Source organism: Capsella rubella, unplaced genomic scaffold (assembly GCF_000375325.1).
Source record: "Capsella rubella cultivar Monte Gargano unplaced genomic scaffold, Caprub1_0 scaffold_1, whole genome shotgun sequence".
NCBI lineage: Eukaryota > Viridiplantae > Streptophyta > Magnoliopsida > Brassicales > Brassicaceae > Capsella > Capsella rubella.
In genome coordinates, this window is record NW_006238923.1 from 8,453,038 (window position 1) to 8,470,826 (window position 17,789).

The 17,789-nt window shown below is 31.3% G+C and overlaps 4 protein-coding genes across 4 annotated transcripts in view; all 4 read left to right on the forward strand.

Moving 5' to 3' along the window:
* Window positions 1-2,560: 2,560 nt before the first annotated feature.
* On the forward strand, window positions 2,561-4,139 carry LOC17900049. Its single transcript, XM_006303346.2, has 3 exons — window positions 2,561-2,669; window positions 2,920-3,117; window positions 3,830-4,139. The coding sequence occupies exons 1-3, from the start codon at window positions 2,561-2,563 to the stop codon at window positions 3,886-3,888; spliced, it is 366 nt and encodes a 121-aa protein (XP_006303408.2). The 3' UTR covers window positions 3,889-4,139.
* Window positions 4,140-13,813: 9,674 nt separating this feature from the next.
* LOC17897414 lies at window positions 13,814-14,752 on the forward strand. Its single transcript, XM_006304338.2, has 2 exons — window positions 13,814-13,980; window positions 14,472-14,752. The coding sequence occupies exons 1-2, from the start codon at window positions 13,875-13,877 to the stop codon at window positions 14,750-14,752; spliced, it is 387 nt and encodes a 128-aa protein (XP_006304400.1). The 5' UTR covers window positions 13,814-13,874.
* A 420-nt stretch (window positions 14,753-15,172) lies between these two features.
* On the forward strand, window positions 15,173-16,104 carry LOC17897472. Its single transcript, XM_006303349.2, has 2 exons — window positions 15,173-15,375; window positions 15,731-16,104. The coding sequence occupies exons 1-2, from the start codon at window positions 15,267-15,269 to the stop codon at window positions 16,021-16,023; spliced, it is 402 nt and encodes a 133-aa protein (XP_006303411.1). The 5' UTR covers window positions 15,173-15,266; the 3' UTR covers window positions 16,024-16,104.
* A 372-nt stretch (window positions 16,105-16,476) lies between these two features.
* Window positions 16,477-17,789, forward strand: part of LOC17897416 — a 2,465-nt gene continuing 1,152 nt past the window's right edge. Inside the window, exon 1 of the mRNA XM_006307679.2 lies at window positions 16,477-16,679. Coding sequence (XP_006307741.2) covers window positions 16,574-16,679 — 106 coding nt within the window. The 5' untranslated portion in view covers window positions 16,477-16,573. The remainder of the gene's footprint in view (window positions 16,680-17,789) is intronic.

The window sequence follows — 17,789 nt, forward strand, 5'->3', positions numbered from 1 at the left end:
CAACCTCCACCTTACACGAGTGTTTTTTATAACTTTTGTTAGCCTAATCTAAGTTTGTCCTAGTGGGTCTATATAACATGCAAGTCTCCACCATCAGTTATAAATTTTGGTATATCAGTATTTGGTACATGCATATAAATTTGGGTCAAAAGCTTGAAGCCCGTTTGAGTCCGGCTCTAAAAAAACATACATGGTTAGGATATTTATCAACACTGAAAAGTTCAAGTTTCATTTCTTGATCCCATTCGGACTTGAAATTATTTTCAGATTTAGCTCGACCAGGTTTTTACTGGCATTAGAATTTAGAAGCTTGTAAATAAATTAGATTTGCTATCTAAAAGTCTAAACTATGGGGATATTTGACCGTGTTTAGTGTACATTTATTTCGGCAACATTTTGTTATTTTTGACTAACTTAATAACTTTAATTTTCACTTTACAGTGTGGTATTGGATTAATATTATAACAAGATTAAGGTTTTTCATTACACACGATTAGCTTTTGACTCAAGAGTCACGAGGCTTATTGAAAAGCGAACAAAGGTGTAATTCTAAGAAGTTTGCACAGCCTATAGATATAATTAACCGTTGTGGTGGTGGTCAATCGTAGAGAGGCTACCAGAAAGCAGACCATTGAAGCGTGGCATACGGAAGAGTTTATGTTTGCTATAAAATGCAAAGTATATGAAAAACACTATCCGACGACCCGGGATAACACAAACTAAGACCATGATTAACGGGGGAGTCTTACTTGTTTCTTATGTATTTTGTTGATTAAAATTAAATAATTAATAATGCTAAATGGTAAGAGACATTCCTTGGTCAAGAGTTAATCTTAACCTTAAGAGGCGCGCACGTGTCAATTTCTTAGTCGTCGAAAAAGAAAAGAAAAAAAAAAGTGGGGAAAAAGCTTCTTCTTCTTCTCTCTGCCCAAAGCTGAACTTGTCCTCTTCTACTTCACATTCATCTCGTTTCTTCCACGTTATTATATACATAATAATATTATAATTGTAATTTTTATGCAATAACATTGTATATGATTAATATCACAGAAATTCTTATTCACCGATTTAGTATTTTATCATTTTCTCAAGGATGATTAAAATTCAAAAGTTAAAATCTTTTTTTAGAAAATTAAGCAATTTATTATTTTTGATTTACAAAAAAAGGAAAATTAATACTAGGGTTATTCTCAATTTCTCATATATATTTTAAATTTTTAAATATGTAATAATTAATAAGTTTTATAAAATTACAAATTTTAGTTCATTTCATTTGAATAATTTGTTTTTCTAAGAACCTCAAATTAAGAGCCTACCATTAAAGATACATAAAAACTAAAATCAAAAATCTAACTCTTAACTTTAAACTTTTCAATTTTATTACTAAATTATTTTTAAGAGAAAAGCTTAAGAGCTCATCAATAATCATGCTCTAAGAGCAGCAGCATCGGTAATCTCTCACACAAACTCTTGCCATTTAAAAAAAAAAAAAATTGAAAAAAGAAGAAAGAGGAGAGAGACATCTCTCTTTTGATAGACGTCTCTCTTCTCTCTTTTGAGAGACTTTAACAAAAATACAAGAGACGGTTCTCGTATCTCTCCTTTTATGATTGGTCTGCTAAATTATTTTTTAATTAAATATTATTAAGTTATGTTCACACTTAGTTTGAAAGACCCAAATGCACTGCCGATGCTGCTGGTCTAAGTCGTCTCTTGCTTCAACTCTCTCCTAGTCTCCACCTATGTAGATCCCACTCATCACTATCATGATGTCTCAGTGACTCAGTCTCAGTTGCTTCTCATATTTCCGATCATTATAGATGACTAAATCCTTAAGTTAGGCTTCTACGTACATATTATTGACTCGTTTACTATTATGCTTTATTAGTTCAATATATATATATAGAGAAAAAAAAAAAAAAATTGTCGACAAAAAAGAAGAAGACGAGGTCGAGTCAAGTCCGACATCACATTTGCGCCCGACGTAGACATCGACACTAGTATAAACCAATAATTCGGTTTAGTATTTTCCCACCGTTAATAATGTAATGAAAGCACTGCTAACCAACAAAGTATTACTGTAGATGAAAAAAGTATAAGATACATGAAATAGGTATTAGATGGAAGCATTGCAATAAAACCGTTTACAAAAAAAAAAAAAAAACTAAATGATTCTTATCATATATTTTTTCAGGGATTTATTAATTTATTACAAATATTTTTTTTTGTTGAAAATAATGGAATACGGTAGAGTCCAATCAGTATTATATCTATATGAATAACTAATTTTCAAATGTTGGGCCAATAGGTATTGTGAATTTTGTTTTGTAGTGATGATTAATTTCTTGGTATTATTTTTAGAATTAATTGAAAAAATAAAGAAAAAAACGAAGTTGCCCCACATCCAAACACTTTTGACCTAGTAAACGTTAATTAATTAGTAGACACGGCAAGCTGAGCCCAAACACAATATTAGCGTCCATAGCTTCAACTTGTATCCCTCCTCTACACTCTATAAATGCTCAATGTAATCGAAGTGATCATCATCTTCACTATCAAGATGGCCGGGTCTTTAGTTTCTTCCATCATTTTGTTTCTTCTCTTTATCATTCTCTTACTTTTCGTAGATGGAAACGTTTTTGCTGCCCGAATGGAACATCGCAAACTCGGTGAGTCTTCTACCTATATTTTAGATTTTTTGTAAGTTATTTTTTGTTTATTTATTTTATTACTTAGTTCAAAATTGGTGGATAGAATATTTTAGAAACATTTAGTGGTACATTTCTAACTTATTTACATTCTTTTAAAAAGTAAAAAATAAAATAATATTCGTAGTCTTTGTCCAAAAAAAAATAAAAATAATATTCGTAGTCATTATTAAGGGCTTGACGTTACATATATGCCATGTGTAATGTGAAGGTGGGGAAAAAGAAAAAATGACCATAAGGAGGAACTTGGAGGGTGGGCAACAAGGCTCAAAAATTGGAGCTCACGGAAGCACGTCGCACCCAGACGGCGGGAAAACTGCTAACGTGCCGGAGCAACGCAAACCTAATCAAGCGACGGCGCAAAGACACTCTCTTCGATACTCAGATATCAAACGCAATCCAACCCTAGGTTAGTGCCGTCGAGAGAGTTGCAGCTACTATAATTAGGACCGTCTAATTCGGCATGATAATTTTTTATTCGCACCAAATTTTAAATTTGTTGAGGACATTTTTTAAAGAAATATATATATATATAGCCCTGATTATATTGACTATATATTCGGTTCGTGTTTTTGAGGGAGTTCTTGCAGCAACTGGTACGTATTAGGAGCGTCTATAACTCGGCATGTTATGCGCACCAAATTTAAATTTGTAGAGGACTCTTTTTAAAATAAATATTTATTATTGAGTAATTATTATAGCACTAATTGACTATATTTTGGTGGATATATTTTTTGTAAACATAGTGGTACGTACATTTCCAGCGCATATATTCGCTTAAACAATTAGCATGGATTTTGTGTGTAATATGAAAATCGTTCAACCCTATTATTTTGTGGAAAGACACACATAATAGAAAATGGCACTGTGTGTACAGGTTTATACTTTTTTCAAGTTTTAGTTTATGGGTACCAAACCAGACCATTATGAGCTCGTCATAGCGATGGTCTCCTTAAGTATAAACTGAGAAGAGTTTATACTGAACATACTTATCAATGATGCTAAAGACTATCCTTGACACCCATGTTGGTGTTGCACTATGTAGCCTCTGGTTTCACTCCTTCCAAAAATGAGTTTTTATTTAAATGCGATATTAAATTTTCTTTTTGATTTTTCCACAGGATATCCGACTATTCACCCTAAATGCACTATGTACACTCGATGTAAGAGGGGGAATTAATTAGATGATCTGGCTATAACTTTGGATACAAAGTCGGCATGCATATGTTGTTAGCGGGTTTTCTTGTTATGTGGTTGGTTCTTCAGTCTTTATGCTAATGTGTATGACTGGGATCGATCGGAGTATGCAACTTGGGAAGCTAGATCCTTATAGTTTTATCATATATCTCTTGTAATTTTTATTAGTTCAACGTAAACTATTTAACAGTCAAACTATCAGACACCAATTTTTTATTAATTATTTTTAATACATTTATGTCGACTTGGTTTATGAAAATTAAATACAAATTTTTATCATTATTATTATATGCCGGCCCGTAACCTGTTTTGTTAAAACGTTGATCAAAGCTGGTTCGTTATATAGCTGACTCCTTTTGGTGAAACTATATATTCTCAAAGATAAAGAGTACTACTACAGATCAATCTGTGCCACAAACTTAATCACTTCTTGCTTTGACACTTTGGGATTCCGCTCCATCTACGACGTCGTTTTAAGTAAAGAGTGAACTCATCAACTTGTGCTGTTTCTCATGCATGTATTAAAAATATTAGGAATACAAAGAAGGCTAGAGGAGAGACCAGTACTATCCGACGACCCATACAAAACTAAGTCGTCTCTAAACTCTTTCTCCTTTCAACTCTATACAGTCACAGTCGTCATTAATTATTATGACGTACGTCGTAGTCTATTCTTGTTTTTTTTTCCATTCATTTTCTTTCTTCTGCTTCTCATATTATAGATGACATAGTCCTTCCCATTGACTCAGTTTGTAGCCAATACTGCCCAATACTCTCTCTAAAGTAGAAGCATAATTACTAACTTGAAAAAAGTAAGTCTATAATTCTAGCTGACCGTACCAAAAAAACTTTTAAGAATGTATGCGAGTTGCTCATAAGAAGTTACATGTAATTCGTCCTGAATCATGTACCACATTACAGTCTACCTCTAACTGTGCTTGATAGGTTAGAAGCAAAATACGATTAGTTGCTATGTGAAAAGAGTCTATTCGCAGTTGACTATTATAAAAAAGCTAGCTCCATGGGATCAGGAGTTATCAATGCAGTTCAATAGTTCCTTAAGTTAAGGAAACTTAAGCTCGTCGGTTGTAACAACATTGACGAATGTTCTGCTTCGTTGGAGAATCAAAAGAAGGTAAATAGCACCAAAGAGGACCAAAGATATGGGTCACATACAGTTGACTACTCACGTACATTACAAATTCCGGAAGAATGTTTGTATGTTGTGGTTGTTCTGTTTTGTTACGTAATTCTATGTTTTCACTGTAAAACGTGAAATATATAGGCAAAAATAAGCTAGCTCCTATTAAACATGATATAATGCAACCGAGTAAGTTAACCAAGTAAACTAAAAATATCCACGTGAAAGTGGAACTAGCGCCATATGGCCGACAGAGAAGATGAAAAAACTAATTCACTACATGCGAATAGTCTTCGCGGAGAACTTTCAAAATCCGCATAGCTTTCAAGTCTCTCTCTTATCTTATCTCTTCATGCTCATCTTCTTTGGCTGATTCTCTACCATTTCTTAAACTCTCTCTTACCTTCCACCTCTCTATTCTATATAAATGCATAAACGTATATTAGTAATATTGATAAGTAAAGAGGATTACTAAGATGACATCTTCTATAGTCATTCCCATACCTCTCTTTTTTCTTCTTCTTCTCGTGTCTCCACATATGAATGAAGCCCTTGGTGCAAAAACTGAACTAGGCAAACTTGGTGAGTCTTTTCTAGATATCTTTGAAATATGCGTATAGGTCATTACTATTTTACTTTGTTAAGTATTCAGTTTTTGGTATTAGTATTTTTTTTTCACTTTCATTCCACATTAAACATTTCGTTTTTTATTTTTAATTTTTTTAATGTGAAAATAATAAAACAGTTTAAGCTGTACCACGATTCAGTTTGGTTTTAAATTCGGTTTATACTGATAAATTAGATAGACAAATCGTCACTAGCAATATCGAACCTCGACAGTACTGTAATACGTGCAGTATATATTGTGTGATGTGTTTTGGTGGTGCAGGTGGATTAAAGACAAACCATCCTGATCAAGTGATGATGGTCCAAAGGATTCCACGGATTTCAATTCCACGACGGTTTTTAGCGAGTCGGTGCCCACCCTACAAACGATGTAAACGTAGTCCTGGTCCGCATCCAAACTCTTCCAAAGGCACAGACGGACTTGGTCACTGATCCCACTATAGCTTCGGATGCATCTATATTTATTGTATACGTTTTCTTACATTGTGGTAATTTCTGTTCTTCATCCATATGCAGGTGTTGTTTGTCATAATTTACAGATTTATCGAATGCAACATATATATATATATACGTGTGTGTGATAGTTTCTGTATTGGACCGTGTATTAGTTAAACAACACTACATTATTGAATTGGACCCTACATGGCTCATCTTCAAATGAAACATGTGTCACAAAAAGTATCCAGACAGAAACCAACCCCATAATTATATTCTACATGTTATTTGCGGTTTCTTCATTCTCATGGTAATGTAGCTAGATCCTTTTGGTTTATCATATCTCTTGTAATTTTTATATCATATCTCTTGTAATCTTTCTTGGTTCAAATTAATTTCCATTATACCTATAACAAGAATTAAAAATTAAAATTACTAGCTAAAAGACTTGCTTGCTTTTTTCTTTGTTTTCTTTTCTGTTCTTCATCAAATTTGTTTCTCCATCCAATTACGATTAACTGTCTCAACTTACAATTGAAAGTAGATAATCTGTGTGCAGTCTAGAACATCAAAAATCACTATCGTAGTCACTCTTTCATAAACGCAACTAAAGCGTGGTGGATTAACTTCTTTCTGAAATTCATTTTAATTATTGGAGAGTTCACAGTCCTCTTGAGATCCGATCACATTAAAAACGTTAATGATCAAAGCTGGTTAGTTATGGAAGGTGTGTAACAACCTCATGAAGATGTAGATGTATATCTATGAGAGTATGAGACCATAAGTGAATCCTAATTTGGTGAACTATATATACAAGATGTACGTACATATAAATATATAGGAGGCCAAAATTTGGAAAGAAAAAAAAAGGTTAAGGCCAAATAAGTACAGTATAGTTTTTCTCGAGTAATTTAAACATATGGCATGATATCAAGTATAAAAAAAGAAAGTTAAAAAAAAAAAAAATTACATGCATATTTTATTTTCACTCATCGGCTTTGTTAATAAATGATCAACATGCATGCAAAACGGTTTGAGTGGACCATGCCTATTTTGACACCCTAAAGAAGACTGATGCATCTTAGTAGAACAAAATTTATTGTTCGAGTTTGTCATATTTTGGGATTTTACCTTCTAACTGTTAATATAATATATAAAAACATTATTTACCATCTATTTTTACACATAATTCATGCATTGATCCTATGATAAAATAAACTTCAACAATATACCAACAATCATGAAACATAAGATTAATTAATTTTTTGCTGAAGAATTATATAAATCATTGCTTTAACAGTTTATATATATAAATATATATGATATGGAACGAGTCAAAGACAAAAACATATTTTTCTTGCTTTTGCACTTTTGTTTTTCGGATTCCGCTTAGACTACGTTTCAATGATCAGTAAACTCATCAACACGTATATACAAGGAAAGCTAGAGGAGACCACTATCCGACGACGACCCACACAAATTAAGTCGTCTCTTCCATTTTATATATAGATGTGTCACAAGGCTTCCTTTCTTCTTTTCAATGTCGTTAAAAGTTAAAACATAGAAAGTCCGTTTTATTGGATATATAAATAAGTGAATAACCCATGTTTATAAATACAAAGAAAAAACTTCTCACCAACTGGTATTATGAATTACTATATTTTTGTAGCGATAGTGTATTTTGGTACTAATTTAAGTAAATGAAAAACAAAAAAAACAAAAAAAACATTAAAACTTTTGACCGAGTAAAAGTTAGTTTTAGACACGGCAAGCTGAGTCCAAAGTCCAAACACAACATTAATCGTCCATAGATCCAACTTTGATCTCTTCTCAATGCAATATAAATGCTCGAAATGTTATAAAATGTGATCATCATCTTCAGTATTAAGATGGCCGTGTCTCTAGTTTCTTCCATCATTTTGTTTCTTCTTTTTATCATACTCTCACTTTTCGTAGACAATGGTGTTTTTGCTGCCCAAATGAAACACCGCAAACTTGGTGAGTCTTCTACATATATATATGGATACAGTTTACTTTTTTATTTATTTTACGTAGAGACAAATTATCAATGAAAGTACGTACTAAAGGTTTGACACTATATATGCCATGTGTAATGTGAAGGTGGAGCAGCAAAAGAGACAATGGCCATAAGGCGGAACTTAGAAGGAAATGGGAACGGAGGCTCGAAAATAGGAACTCCGCACAGCTTTTCGCAACCTGATGGACAAAAAGTCAATCAAAACAAGCCATCCGAGACCCGTCCTAATCAAGCGACGGCCCAAAGGAAGAATTATATTGCGTACGACGCCCTAAAAAGGAAAGCGGTCTCATATCCATCAGCTCCAAAATCTACTGCATGCCCAGTGTATAAACGATGTAATAGGTCAAGGTTAGCATCAAGTCCATAACATCCTCCGCCTCCAAGCTCTTCCAAAGGCACACAGGGACTAGGTCACTGATCTCACTATATATATATATATATACATAGCTAGTAGCTTCAAGCCTTCAAATATGCATGTTTTTCTTAAGTTGTGGTCTGGTTTGCAATTTCTGTGGTTTTTCATATATATATATATATATATTATATGTAGGTGGATGCCCTCATAGTTTACAATAAAGATTTATCAAAAGCAAATATATATGATCGATAGAGTATCAACGATACTTATGAAGTGAACATTCTATAACTACATTTGGTGAATCGGAAGAGTACGTTGAGTTATAACATTGTACCATGCATGGCTAATCTTAACTGATTTGTAGACATAATTAAAACAATTAATCCGTAACACATGTGTCACATATATTCATAATAATAATAATATATAATAATGTCATCAATTAATTGTTACTCCCACAGAAATAGGTAAGGCGAGCTACATATATACATTATTTAGGACAGTCCATATATATCTACCTTTCTACATATTGGCAGTAGAGATCGCTCTCAGGCAGGCTAATATATAAGTCTTGGAGATAACGAGATATATCAGACTTAAAACATTTTATTTAAATAAATAAATAAAACACTTAGCATCATTATCAATTAACTCTTAAGGTGTTCTTACCCTTAGATTTGTTAAAATGGCTCTTATATTGATAACTTATGTTTCTTATTTTGATTTAAATTTGTTAAAATCTGTCATCTATGTAACATTTATTATTATTTTCACTGTATCATAGAGTGTTTTGGTGTTTCTAAAAGTTTGATGATCGGGTTATATCATACTGTAATTTAATATATTTTTCTTACTTTTTTTTTTTTTTTGTGAACCAATATATTTTTCTTACTATACATGGAAATTTAAACGATTTTTACGTAACTAAACTTATTACCCATATACACTATACTGCAAAAAGAATTGATAATATTGCGTGGTATCGTTTTCTCTAGATATAGTGTAAGCCTTGGAAGACGTCACAAACATTGGAAAAGTTCCTAAAGAATTTTCAAAGTTCAACTTTTGTTTATTTATGGCGGTGTGTGTGTGTGTTGGAGTCTTGGTCTTTTTGTCTCCCTCTTTCATTTGCAATTATTGACCTATTTTATCATTTTGAACGTCCGACCCATATCCCTATATTAGTAAAAAAGAATTACAAAATAGAATACGGGTCGGGTTAAAACTAAAAAATTAACCCAATTTTAACAATTAGATACTTCAAAACTGGATATTAAATTGGGTTTGGATACATGCATCGGATACTTACCATATCTAATATTAGGATTATATTATTTCTATAACTAATTATAGAATTTCCTAATATTTCTCTAACTAATTTAATATAATCTATTAAAAAATATTATTCTTTTTTCACTTTTATTTGATCTTATTTTTAATTTATGATATTATACTATATAATACAAAATATTTAATAAAAATTTCACATTTTTTTGCATATATTGCAATTTGAATTTTTCAAAACAGACATATAATACTCAACTACACTCGGTTAAAAAACTTTGGGCAATGGTTTAAAATCATTATAAGTATAACCAATATTAAAACCATTGTTACATCATCATATTTAAAATTTCAAAAAAATTCAAAATATTATAATTAAAAGGTTCAAATATAGAAAAATTTTAGAATTTAAATATTGACAATATTGTTTGAAGACATAAATGTAATTTTGGAGACATAATTTTTATTAATAAAATATATTATAAATCAAACTATGTAAATTTTAGATACTTCATGGGTAGTTTGTTAAAATCACAATTATAATCATAAAGCGAGTTATGAATAATTTTTTTTACGAAATGAATTATGTTACGGGTTGGTCCTTAAAAAAATATATTGTAAATATGTAATTTTTACGTATATTCCTACTTATACTACAAAAATGGTCAAAATGAATAATTTATCGACAAATATTATTTCGTGCTGTTAAATTTTCACCGTGTTTTTATTTGTATCAAAACTCAATATATGATTATTTACTCGCTTTTTAATTAGTTTATTAAATTTATTATACAAATATATGATTAATCGTAATTGACTGCTGCAAAAAAATTAAAAATGTAACATATTCTAATCCGTTAAAAATTATATATATATATAATTATTTCCCACGCGTTATAGCGCGAGTCCGAACCTAGTTATACAATATAGAATTTGTTTTACTTTCCCATTTTAAAAACATCTAAATATATTATTTTTTTGGGTTTTGATGTTAGACTTTTTCGTTAGATACGTACTACTTACAACTTCAATTTTTAATTTAAACGTACTATTATTTTTAGAACAAGATTTAAAATTAGGAAATTTATAAAATTATTGAAACTATAATTAATTTTAAAACATATAAAAATTAAGAAGAAATCGGTTTAACATGGACGTCACTAGATGATATATGTAATATGTGGAAAATATTATTAAATAAAAGATAGTAAGTACATTTGAAAACTCGTTTACATCTCGTAGGGATCTTCTATCTAAAGACTGATCTCTTTATTAAAATGAAACGAAACACGAGCATAATTTATATTTTCATGTAAAAAGTCTCAAGTCAAGTGTCAACGCTTTTCTTCTTGAGGAAAAAAAAACCATAATAAAAGGGAGGGATCTTGTCCAAAAAAAAAAAAAAAAAAAGGGAGGGATGATTAAGATTTGGTTACCAAATTGGTTTACTTTAATTTTGGGTTTAAAGCGCATTTTTTACTTAACTGAATTTTGATGAGCGATTTCAAAATTGCAACGACATGTAATTTCGGTTCGAAAATTAAATTTTATGTGGTTCTGCTTTGAAAAAATTATTACAATTTCATATAGAGGCCTTAAATCTCTGGTGTTGGAAAAAATTTAAAAACTTCATGCGCACCTAATTAATATATCGATCAGACGATCACCCAAAATGGAGTGTACAATTACAAGTAGCTGCCCAGCGTAAATCTAATGGAATGAAATCGACAGGATGTGCGGAGACCATTAAAACCCAAAATACACAAGCCTAAAAACTAAGTCGTTGTCCCTAGCTTCAGCTCTCTCTTTCTTATCTAGATCACCTTCTACTGTTTTTGTTTTGTTTTGTTTTGTTTTGTACGTGTGTGGCTTAAGTATCTACCCTATGTTTCAACTCGCTCTTATCTCGATCTCTACTCTATAAAAATGCAATAACGCGAGCCAAAGTGATTAAACAGACATACGAAGAGTTGATTAGGTAAAAAATTCATCAGACCCATGCAAGTATTTTAGGTCACATTTTGTGCTTAAGCATACGTAACAGAGCAATTTATTAAGATGGCATCTTCGACATTCTCTTCCATGCTATTTCTTCTTCTCCTCGTTTTTTCGCTTCATTTAGATGAAGCTCTTGGTTCTCAAACTGAAATCCGCAAACTGAGTAAGTTTTTTTTTTTTTAATTGAAATCACCAATATTCAGTCCATGTATGAATATTCATGTTGAGTTACAAGTATATATATAAATATGTATGGTGATAGTATTGAATGATTTGATCCAATTACATTTTTGATATTTCACAGAGTTTTCTTATTCATATTTATTAAATAATTATTTGAGTTTCCTTACAAAATTGTCTTTATAGTAATCCTATAAGTATATATGTACGTACGTTATTTATTCATTTTCGATTTGAGTATTCAGTTACTTACTAATTCTTCATTAATTATATATATATGTGTATATTTAACAATTTAAGGTGTTGCTATTAATTAACTGAAATATAAAATTTATGGGTGATCCAGAAGAAACGATCAAGATGAGAAGAAATTTGGAAGGCGATGACCATAGAAGCTCCAAAATGTCGACGGAACATAGCCAAACAAGACATTGCAAGGGACGACGCACAAGTTTGGAAAACATGGCCACCACTTATCGTCCTGATCAGGTTCAGTTCGGTCCTCTTCCATCCCCCTGTGCAAGCTGCCGCTCGCCCTCCGCCAACTGTTATAGATGTGTCACCACCAGACGCTGTGAAGGGTTCAAAGGATCACCGTTGACGTGCACCACCTCCGAAAAGTGTACACGCATATCTGGCCCTTAATCGGATTACAACTTTGAATGCATATATATATATGTATATATCGTGTGATTGGTTTGCTTTTTATATTGTTCTTCGTAATTTCATTTTGCATATATATACTATTTATGTAGATGTGTATAGATATATCGGATGTCATAAGTTCTTGTAAACGACAGTTATATATGCACAAATTACATACAAATCCACTTTCTTTGCCTTGAAAATATTGAAAAGGCTTTGGTAAAAATGATTTTTCATTCAAATACAACATCTAAATTACATTAGTTTTATTTTTGAGCTAAGGAACAATATTTAGTGCATTTACAAAATATTGAAAAGGCTTTGATAAAAATGATTTTTAATTTAAATGCAACATCTAAAGCACATTAGTATTATTTTTGAGAAAAGGAACAATAATATCATTGATGATAATTCCATATGTTGCTTTGGAATGGAGAAACAATCCATATGAGAAAATTTATTTAGGAAACACAATGTCATAATTAATATGAATATTTTTTACTGATGCATGGAAAATTCTATAAATTTAGCACAACATATGTTGCATACTTGCATCGGAATGTTAACTATATATATATTCTCAAGAAATATATAGAGAAGCTCGATGTTTGGCAAAGGTTCATGTATATATTCCATAGACGACAAATAATGAATCCCTTTCGAGGGGTATAATTAAGGACGACAGATGATAAATAGTGAAAGGTCACCCCACACGTGACGTAGTTAACGAAAACATGGCGACCGAAGACCACTAAAACCCAAAAGACAAGGGACATGCTTGAGCAGACGCCAAAAATGTTGGGATCTTTCTACGTAATTTTCAACGTTCATAAGGTTCACTCCTTTTTATAGATGGCTCATGGCTGTGTACATCTACGATCGAGTCTTCGTCTAATGGTTTTTTGTCTCTATCTTATAATTATTAACGTATCCCATATTCCCATATCATTTTGAACGTCTGACTATTCTTTTCTCAAGTCAAGTGTCAATGGGTCAATCCTTATTTTGTTATTTAAAAAATGAAATAAAAAACTCCATAAGAAAAAAAGGAGTTTGCCCGGAAACATGGTGTGCGGAGACAACTATAAGTCGTCCATATAGTTTCAGCTCTCTCTTATATATATGCGAGTCACATTGATTAAGTAATGATACCAGAGAGTTGATAAGGTCGGATTCAGACACATGCAAATTAAATTAGCTCAATTTTGTGATAAGTGATATAAAAGTAATTACAGAGTGAATAATAACTTAATAAGTAAGATGGCATCTTCGACATTAATCTCTTCCATGCTATTTCTTCTTCTCCTCATGTTTTCGCTTCATCCATATGAAGCTCTTGGTTCTCAAACTAAAATCCGCAAACTGAGTAAGATTTTTTTTTTCTTCCTTGGTTACATTTTACATATCAATATTCTTGTCGAATTACTAGTAAAATATATGTTAATAAATGATAATACTAGATATATCTTTTACATATCAATATTATGATTTGATCCAAATACATGTTTTTACATAATTTTCTGATTTTATATTTATTATTTTGAGACCATCATATATATTTTTTTTTTGGTCAACGACCATCATATATATATATATATTTACCTCTTTTTCATATTAAAAAAAATATATGCATTTATCAGTCATTTTACTACAAGATTAATAAATAAAATTATCATTAGAAAATATAATAATGTATCTACGTTTTTTAAAAGAATTTGGATTTTCTCAGGTTACTTACTATTGCGCTCCTTAAAATTGCATGCGTAACTGTTTTACAAGTTTTAACAAAAAAAAAAAAAAACATTTACATGCAAACTGTGTATATTGAAGTGTGAATTGTATGTGTACGTGATGCAGAAGAGATGAACAAGGTGAGGAGGAATTTGGAAGGCAATGACTACAAAAGCTCTAAATCGCAGGTTGAAGGGAGCGTATCGAATAAATGCCACAGCAAAATTTCTATCGAGATCGTCACTACTTATCTTTCTAATGAATCGTCTTCCCCCTGTATACAGTGCAACGCTGGCTCCTGTTATAGTTGTACCACGACTAGAAAGTGCACATGGTCCAGTGACTCACACCGGACATACCGGAGGTGCACCGTCACCGAGTTGTGTTGCCTTATAATACGTTCATAGCTATAGAATTATCGGATGCAAAATCAATACATATATATGTATACGATGGTTCGTTGAACATTTATTTATACATCTTACCTGTGTGAGTTGGAATAATTATATTGCTTTCTCTATTATAAAAGGGGTGAGTCGAGCATATAGGTTTGATCTTTAGATAATTTTTGAGAATATAAATAATCCTTTTTGTTTGAGAAACCATGGAGAAAGGAACGTAAACAGCTGCTCTGGGAAAATAATCTATGCAATGAATATATCACTTGACAGATTATAATAAAACATGGTGTGCAGTGCAGAGACCACTAAATCCCAAGATATCCACAAGTGACAAAACTGAGTCTCTCTATTTCTTATCTCGACCATATGTTTGAACTCTCTCTTATCTCTAACTTTATATTCCATACAAATGCAATAAACGTACCTCACAGGTCATTAAGTAGAGATACGAAAAGAAAAAAGAGAGTAATTAAGTAGAGATTCAGCGATTAGTGATAAGTGTACAGAGAGAATTATTAAGATGTCCTCATCATCTATAGTTTCTTTCATGCTACTTTTTCTCCTCCTTGTGTTTTTGCTTGATATGGATGAAGCTCTTGGTGCTGATCAGATTGAAATCCGCAAACTCAGTGAGCCTAATTTTAATAGTTTTCTTTACTTATGGATGTATTCATGTTTACTTACTACTAAAAGGTACTAATTATGTTGATAATACGTTTGCCAATAAGAAGAAGAAGAAGACATGTTAATGATATAATTGTCTTGATCCAGTTACATGATTTCACATACTTTTCCTCTTTAATTACTATCCTATTATTTGAGAAATACGGATCCAATGAATTGTATGCTATTTGAGTTACTTATAATTTTGATTTGTTAATCAGTCCAAAATATAGATAAATATTTAAGTAGTTAATTTTCATTTCATTGACATCTCCTACTAATGGCCATGAGACTATAAATTAAAGTGTGAAAGTGATGCAGAGGAGACGATGATAATGAGGAGGAACTTGGAAGGCAATAGCCTCAGAAGCTTCAAAATAGATACTTCACCAAGCGCATCCAAACATTGCGGGGGAGGTAGAAGTTTTAAGAAAGTGGCGACCACTGAGCGTCATGATAATGATCAGTTCAGTCCAATTCCACGAGGTGACTCGTCCTCTCTCTGTATAAGGTGCGTTACAACCAAACGATGTGTAGGGGTCGTAGGCGCGCCACCCTCGACGTACACGTGCACTACCATCTCGACACACTGTGAAAACATACCTGGACACTGATCAGATATATGTATATGCCAACACACATTTATATAAAACGTAGAAATATATAAAAAGCTCCCTATAAAAGTAACCCATGTTTGCTCTTTCTAATAATTATTAACGTATCATATCATTTTGAATGTCCGAGCCCGACGACTCTTCTTTTCTCTTGTCAAGTGGCATAACGAATAAAATCCACACGACAAACTAAAGTGGCATGGTGTGCGGAGACCACTGCCCACCGTATAACTCAAAACCCACAAGTACTGACAAACTTATAAGTCGTCCATAGTTTCACATCTCTCTCTCTCTCTTTCTTATCTCGACGTACGACGACCTTCTTCAAATTTTAGATTTTTTGTGCGTTTAACTCTCTACCATATGTTTCAACTCTCCCTTATCTTTACCTCTCTATAAATAAATCATAAACGTTAGTCACAATAATTAAGTACTAAATATATATACCAGAGAGTTGATGATAAAGGTGATCACATTCAAACACATGCAAAGTAAATTAGGTCAAATTCGTGATAAGCGATAAGTTTAAGTAACAGACTGAATTGTTAAGATGGGGTCTTCGACATTCTCTTCCATGCTATTTCTTCTTGTCCTCGTGCTTTCGCTTCATATGGATAAAGCTTCTGGACCTGCTCAAACTAAAATCCACAAACTCAGTAAGATTTGTTCACTACAAAAAAATGACTATATTGTATCACTTAAATTGTATCACAAATTTAAGTGATCTTATTTTAAATTACTTTTTAATAAGTGAAACAAATATAAATAATTTAACATCAATTACATTACTGATGCTAATATTAACTAATTTTCATCAATTATTTAAAACTGATTCAATTTCTAGTAGATTGTATCACTTTAAAATAAATTGATGTAAAATACATAATTACATCATTTAGATAATTGATGTATGTATTTTTTTTGATAAAATCGATTTTTTAAATGATACAAAATTAACATCATAAAAATGTGATGCTAAAATAAATTATATTAATAGCATCAATAAATTATATATATTTTTAAAAAACGAGGTAGTTAGAAAAAAATTCATAAATTAAGATGATATAATTTTATTTAAAATATTACTTTTCGAAATATTTTTTTGTTTTCATAATATTTTAATTCACGATTGTGTTCTATATTTTAAATGTCAAAAATGATTTTTACTTTTTCTCTAAAGTCCTCATCTTTTATTTATTATTTTCTTCAATTATGTTTGATAAACTGTTTTATTAAAAATAAAATAAAAAATCAAAATATCACCAACTAACCCACGATCTCTAAATATCAGAGAACTCCTTTTATGTATAAATATTTTCTAAAACTTTTCTTTCCATTTCACAAAACACAAACAAAAAATATGAAAATCATCATACGACAAAAGCTCTTCTCTAAAAATTTTCAAAGAAGTTTTTCTTTCCAACCATACAACTCCAGGTGAATCAAGTTATATATAAGTTTACATTTCTAGAAAATCATTTCGATAAGTTCATCTTCTAAACCCTTTCTTCTTCTTCTTTTTCTCATTGTGTGTTTATTGGTTTTCATACTTAAGAAATTCTTGCGGTGAAGAAGGACAAAGATACTTCAAAGCAAGAGTTTTTAAAGAGGAAGAAGATTTGAAGTTTTTTTAGAGGAAGAACTGAAGAAGAAAGAACAATTAACAAAGGAAGAAGCATGGAGCAAAGGAAGATTGATTATTCATGTGTTTAGACGTGAGAAACCAAAACCCAATTGTAATATATTTTTTTAATAAAGATTTGATT

What these genes read in the sequence shown, in the direction of transcription:
- LOC17900049 (XM_006303346.2), top strand. Translation starts at nt 2,561, where the DNA reads ATGGCCGGGTCTTTAGTTTCTTCCATCATTTTGTTTCTTCTCTTTATC. An exon ending in AATGGAACATCGCAAACTCG is followed by an intron (nt 2,670 to 2,919) that starts GTGAGTCTTCTA and finishes TGTAATGTGAAG; the next exon opens with GTGGGGAAAAAGAAAAAATG. An exon ending in CAAACGCAATCCAACCCTAG is followed by an intron (nt 3,118 to 3,829) that starts GTTAGTGCCGTC and finishes ATTTTTCCACAG; the next exon opens with GATATCCGACTATTCACCCT.
- LOC17897414 (XM_006304338.2), top strand. Translation starts at nt 13,875, where the DNA reads ATGGCATCTTCGACATTAATCTCTTCCATGCTATTTCTTCTTCTCCTC. An exon ending in AACTAAAATCCGCAAACTGA is followed by an intron (nt 13,981 to 14,471) that starts GTAAGATTTTTT and finishes TACGTGATGCAG; the next exon opens with AAGAGATGAACAAGGTGAGG.
- LOC17897472 (XM_006303349.2), top strand. Translation starts at nt 15,267, where the DNA reads ATGTCCTCATCATCTATAGTTTCTTTCATGCTACTTTTTCTCCTCCTT. An exon ending in GATTGAAATCCGCAAACTCA is followed by an intron (nt 15,376 to 15,730) that starts GTGAGCCTAATT and finishes AAAGTGATGCAG; the next exon opens with AGGAGACGATGATAATGAGG.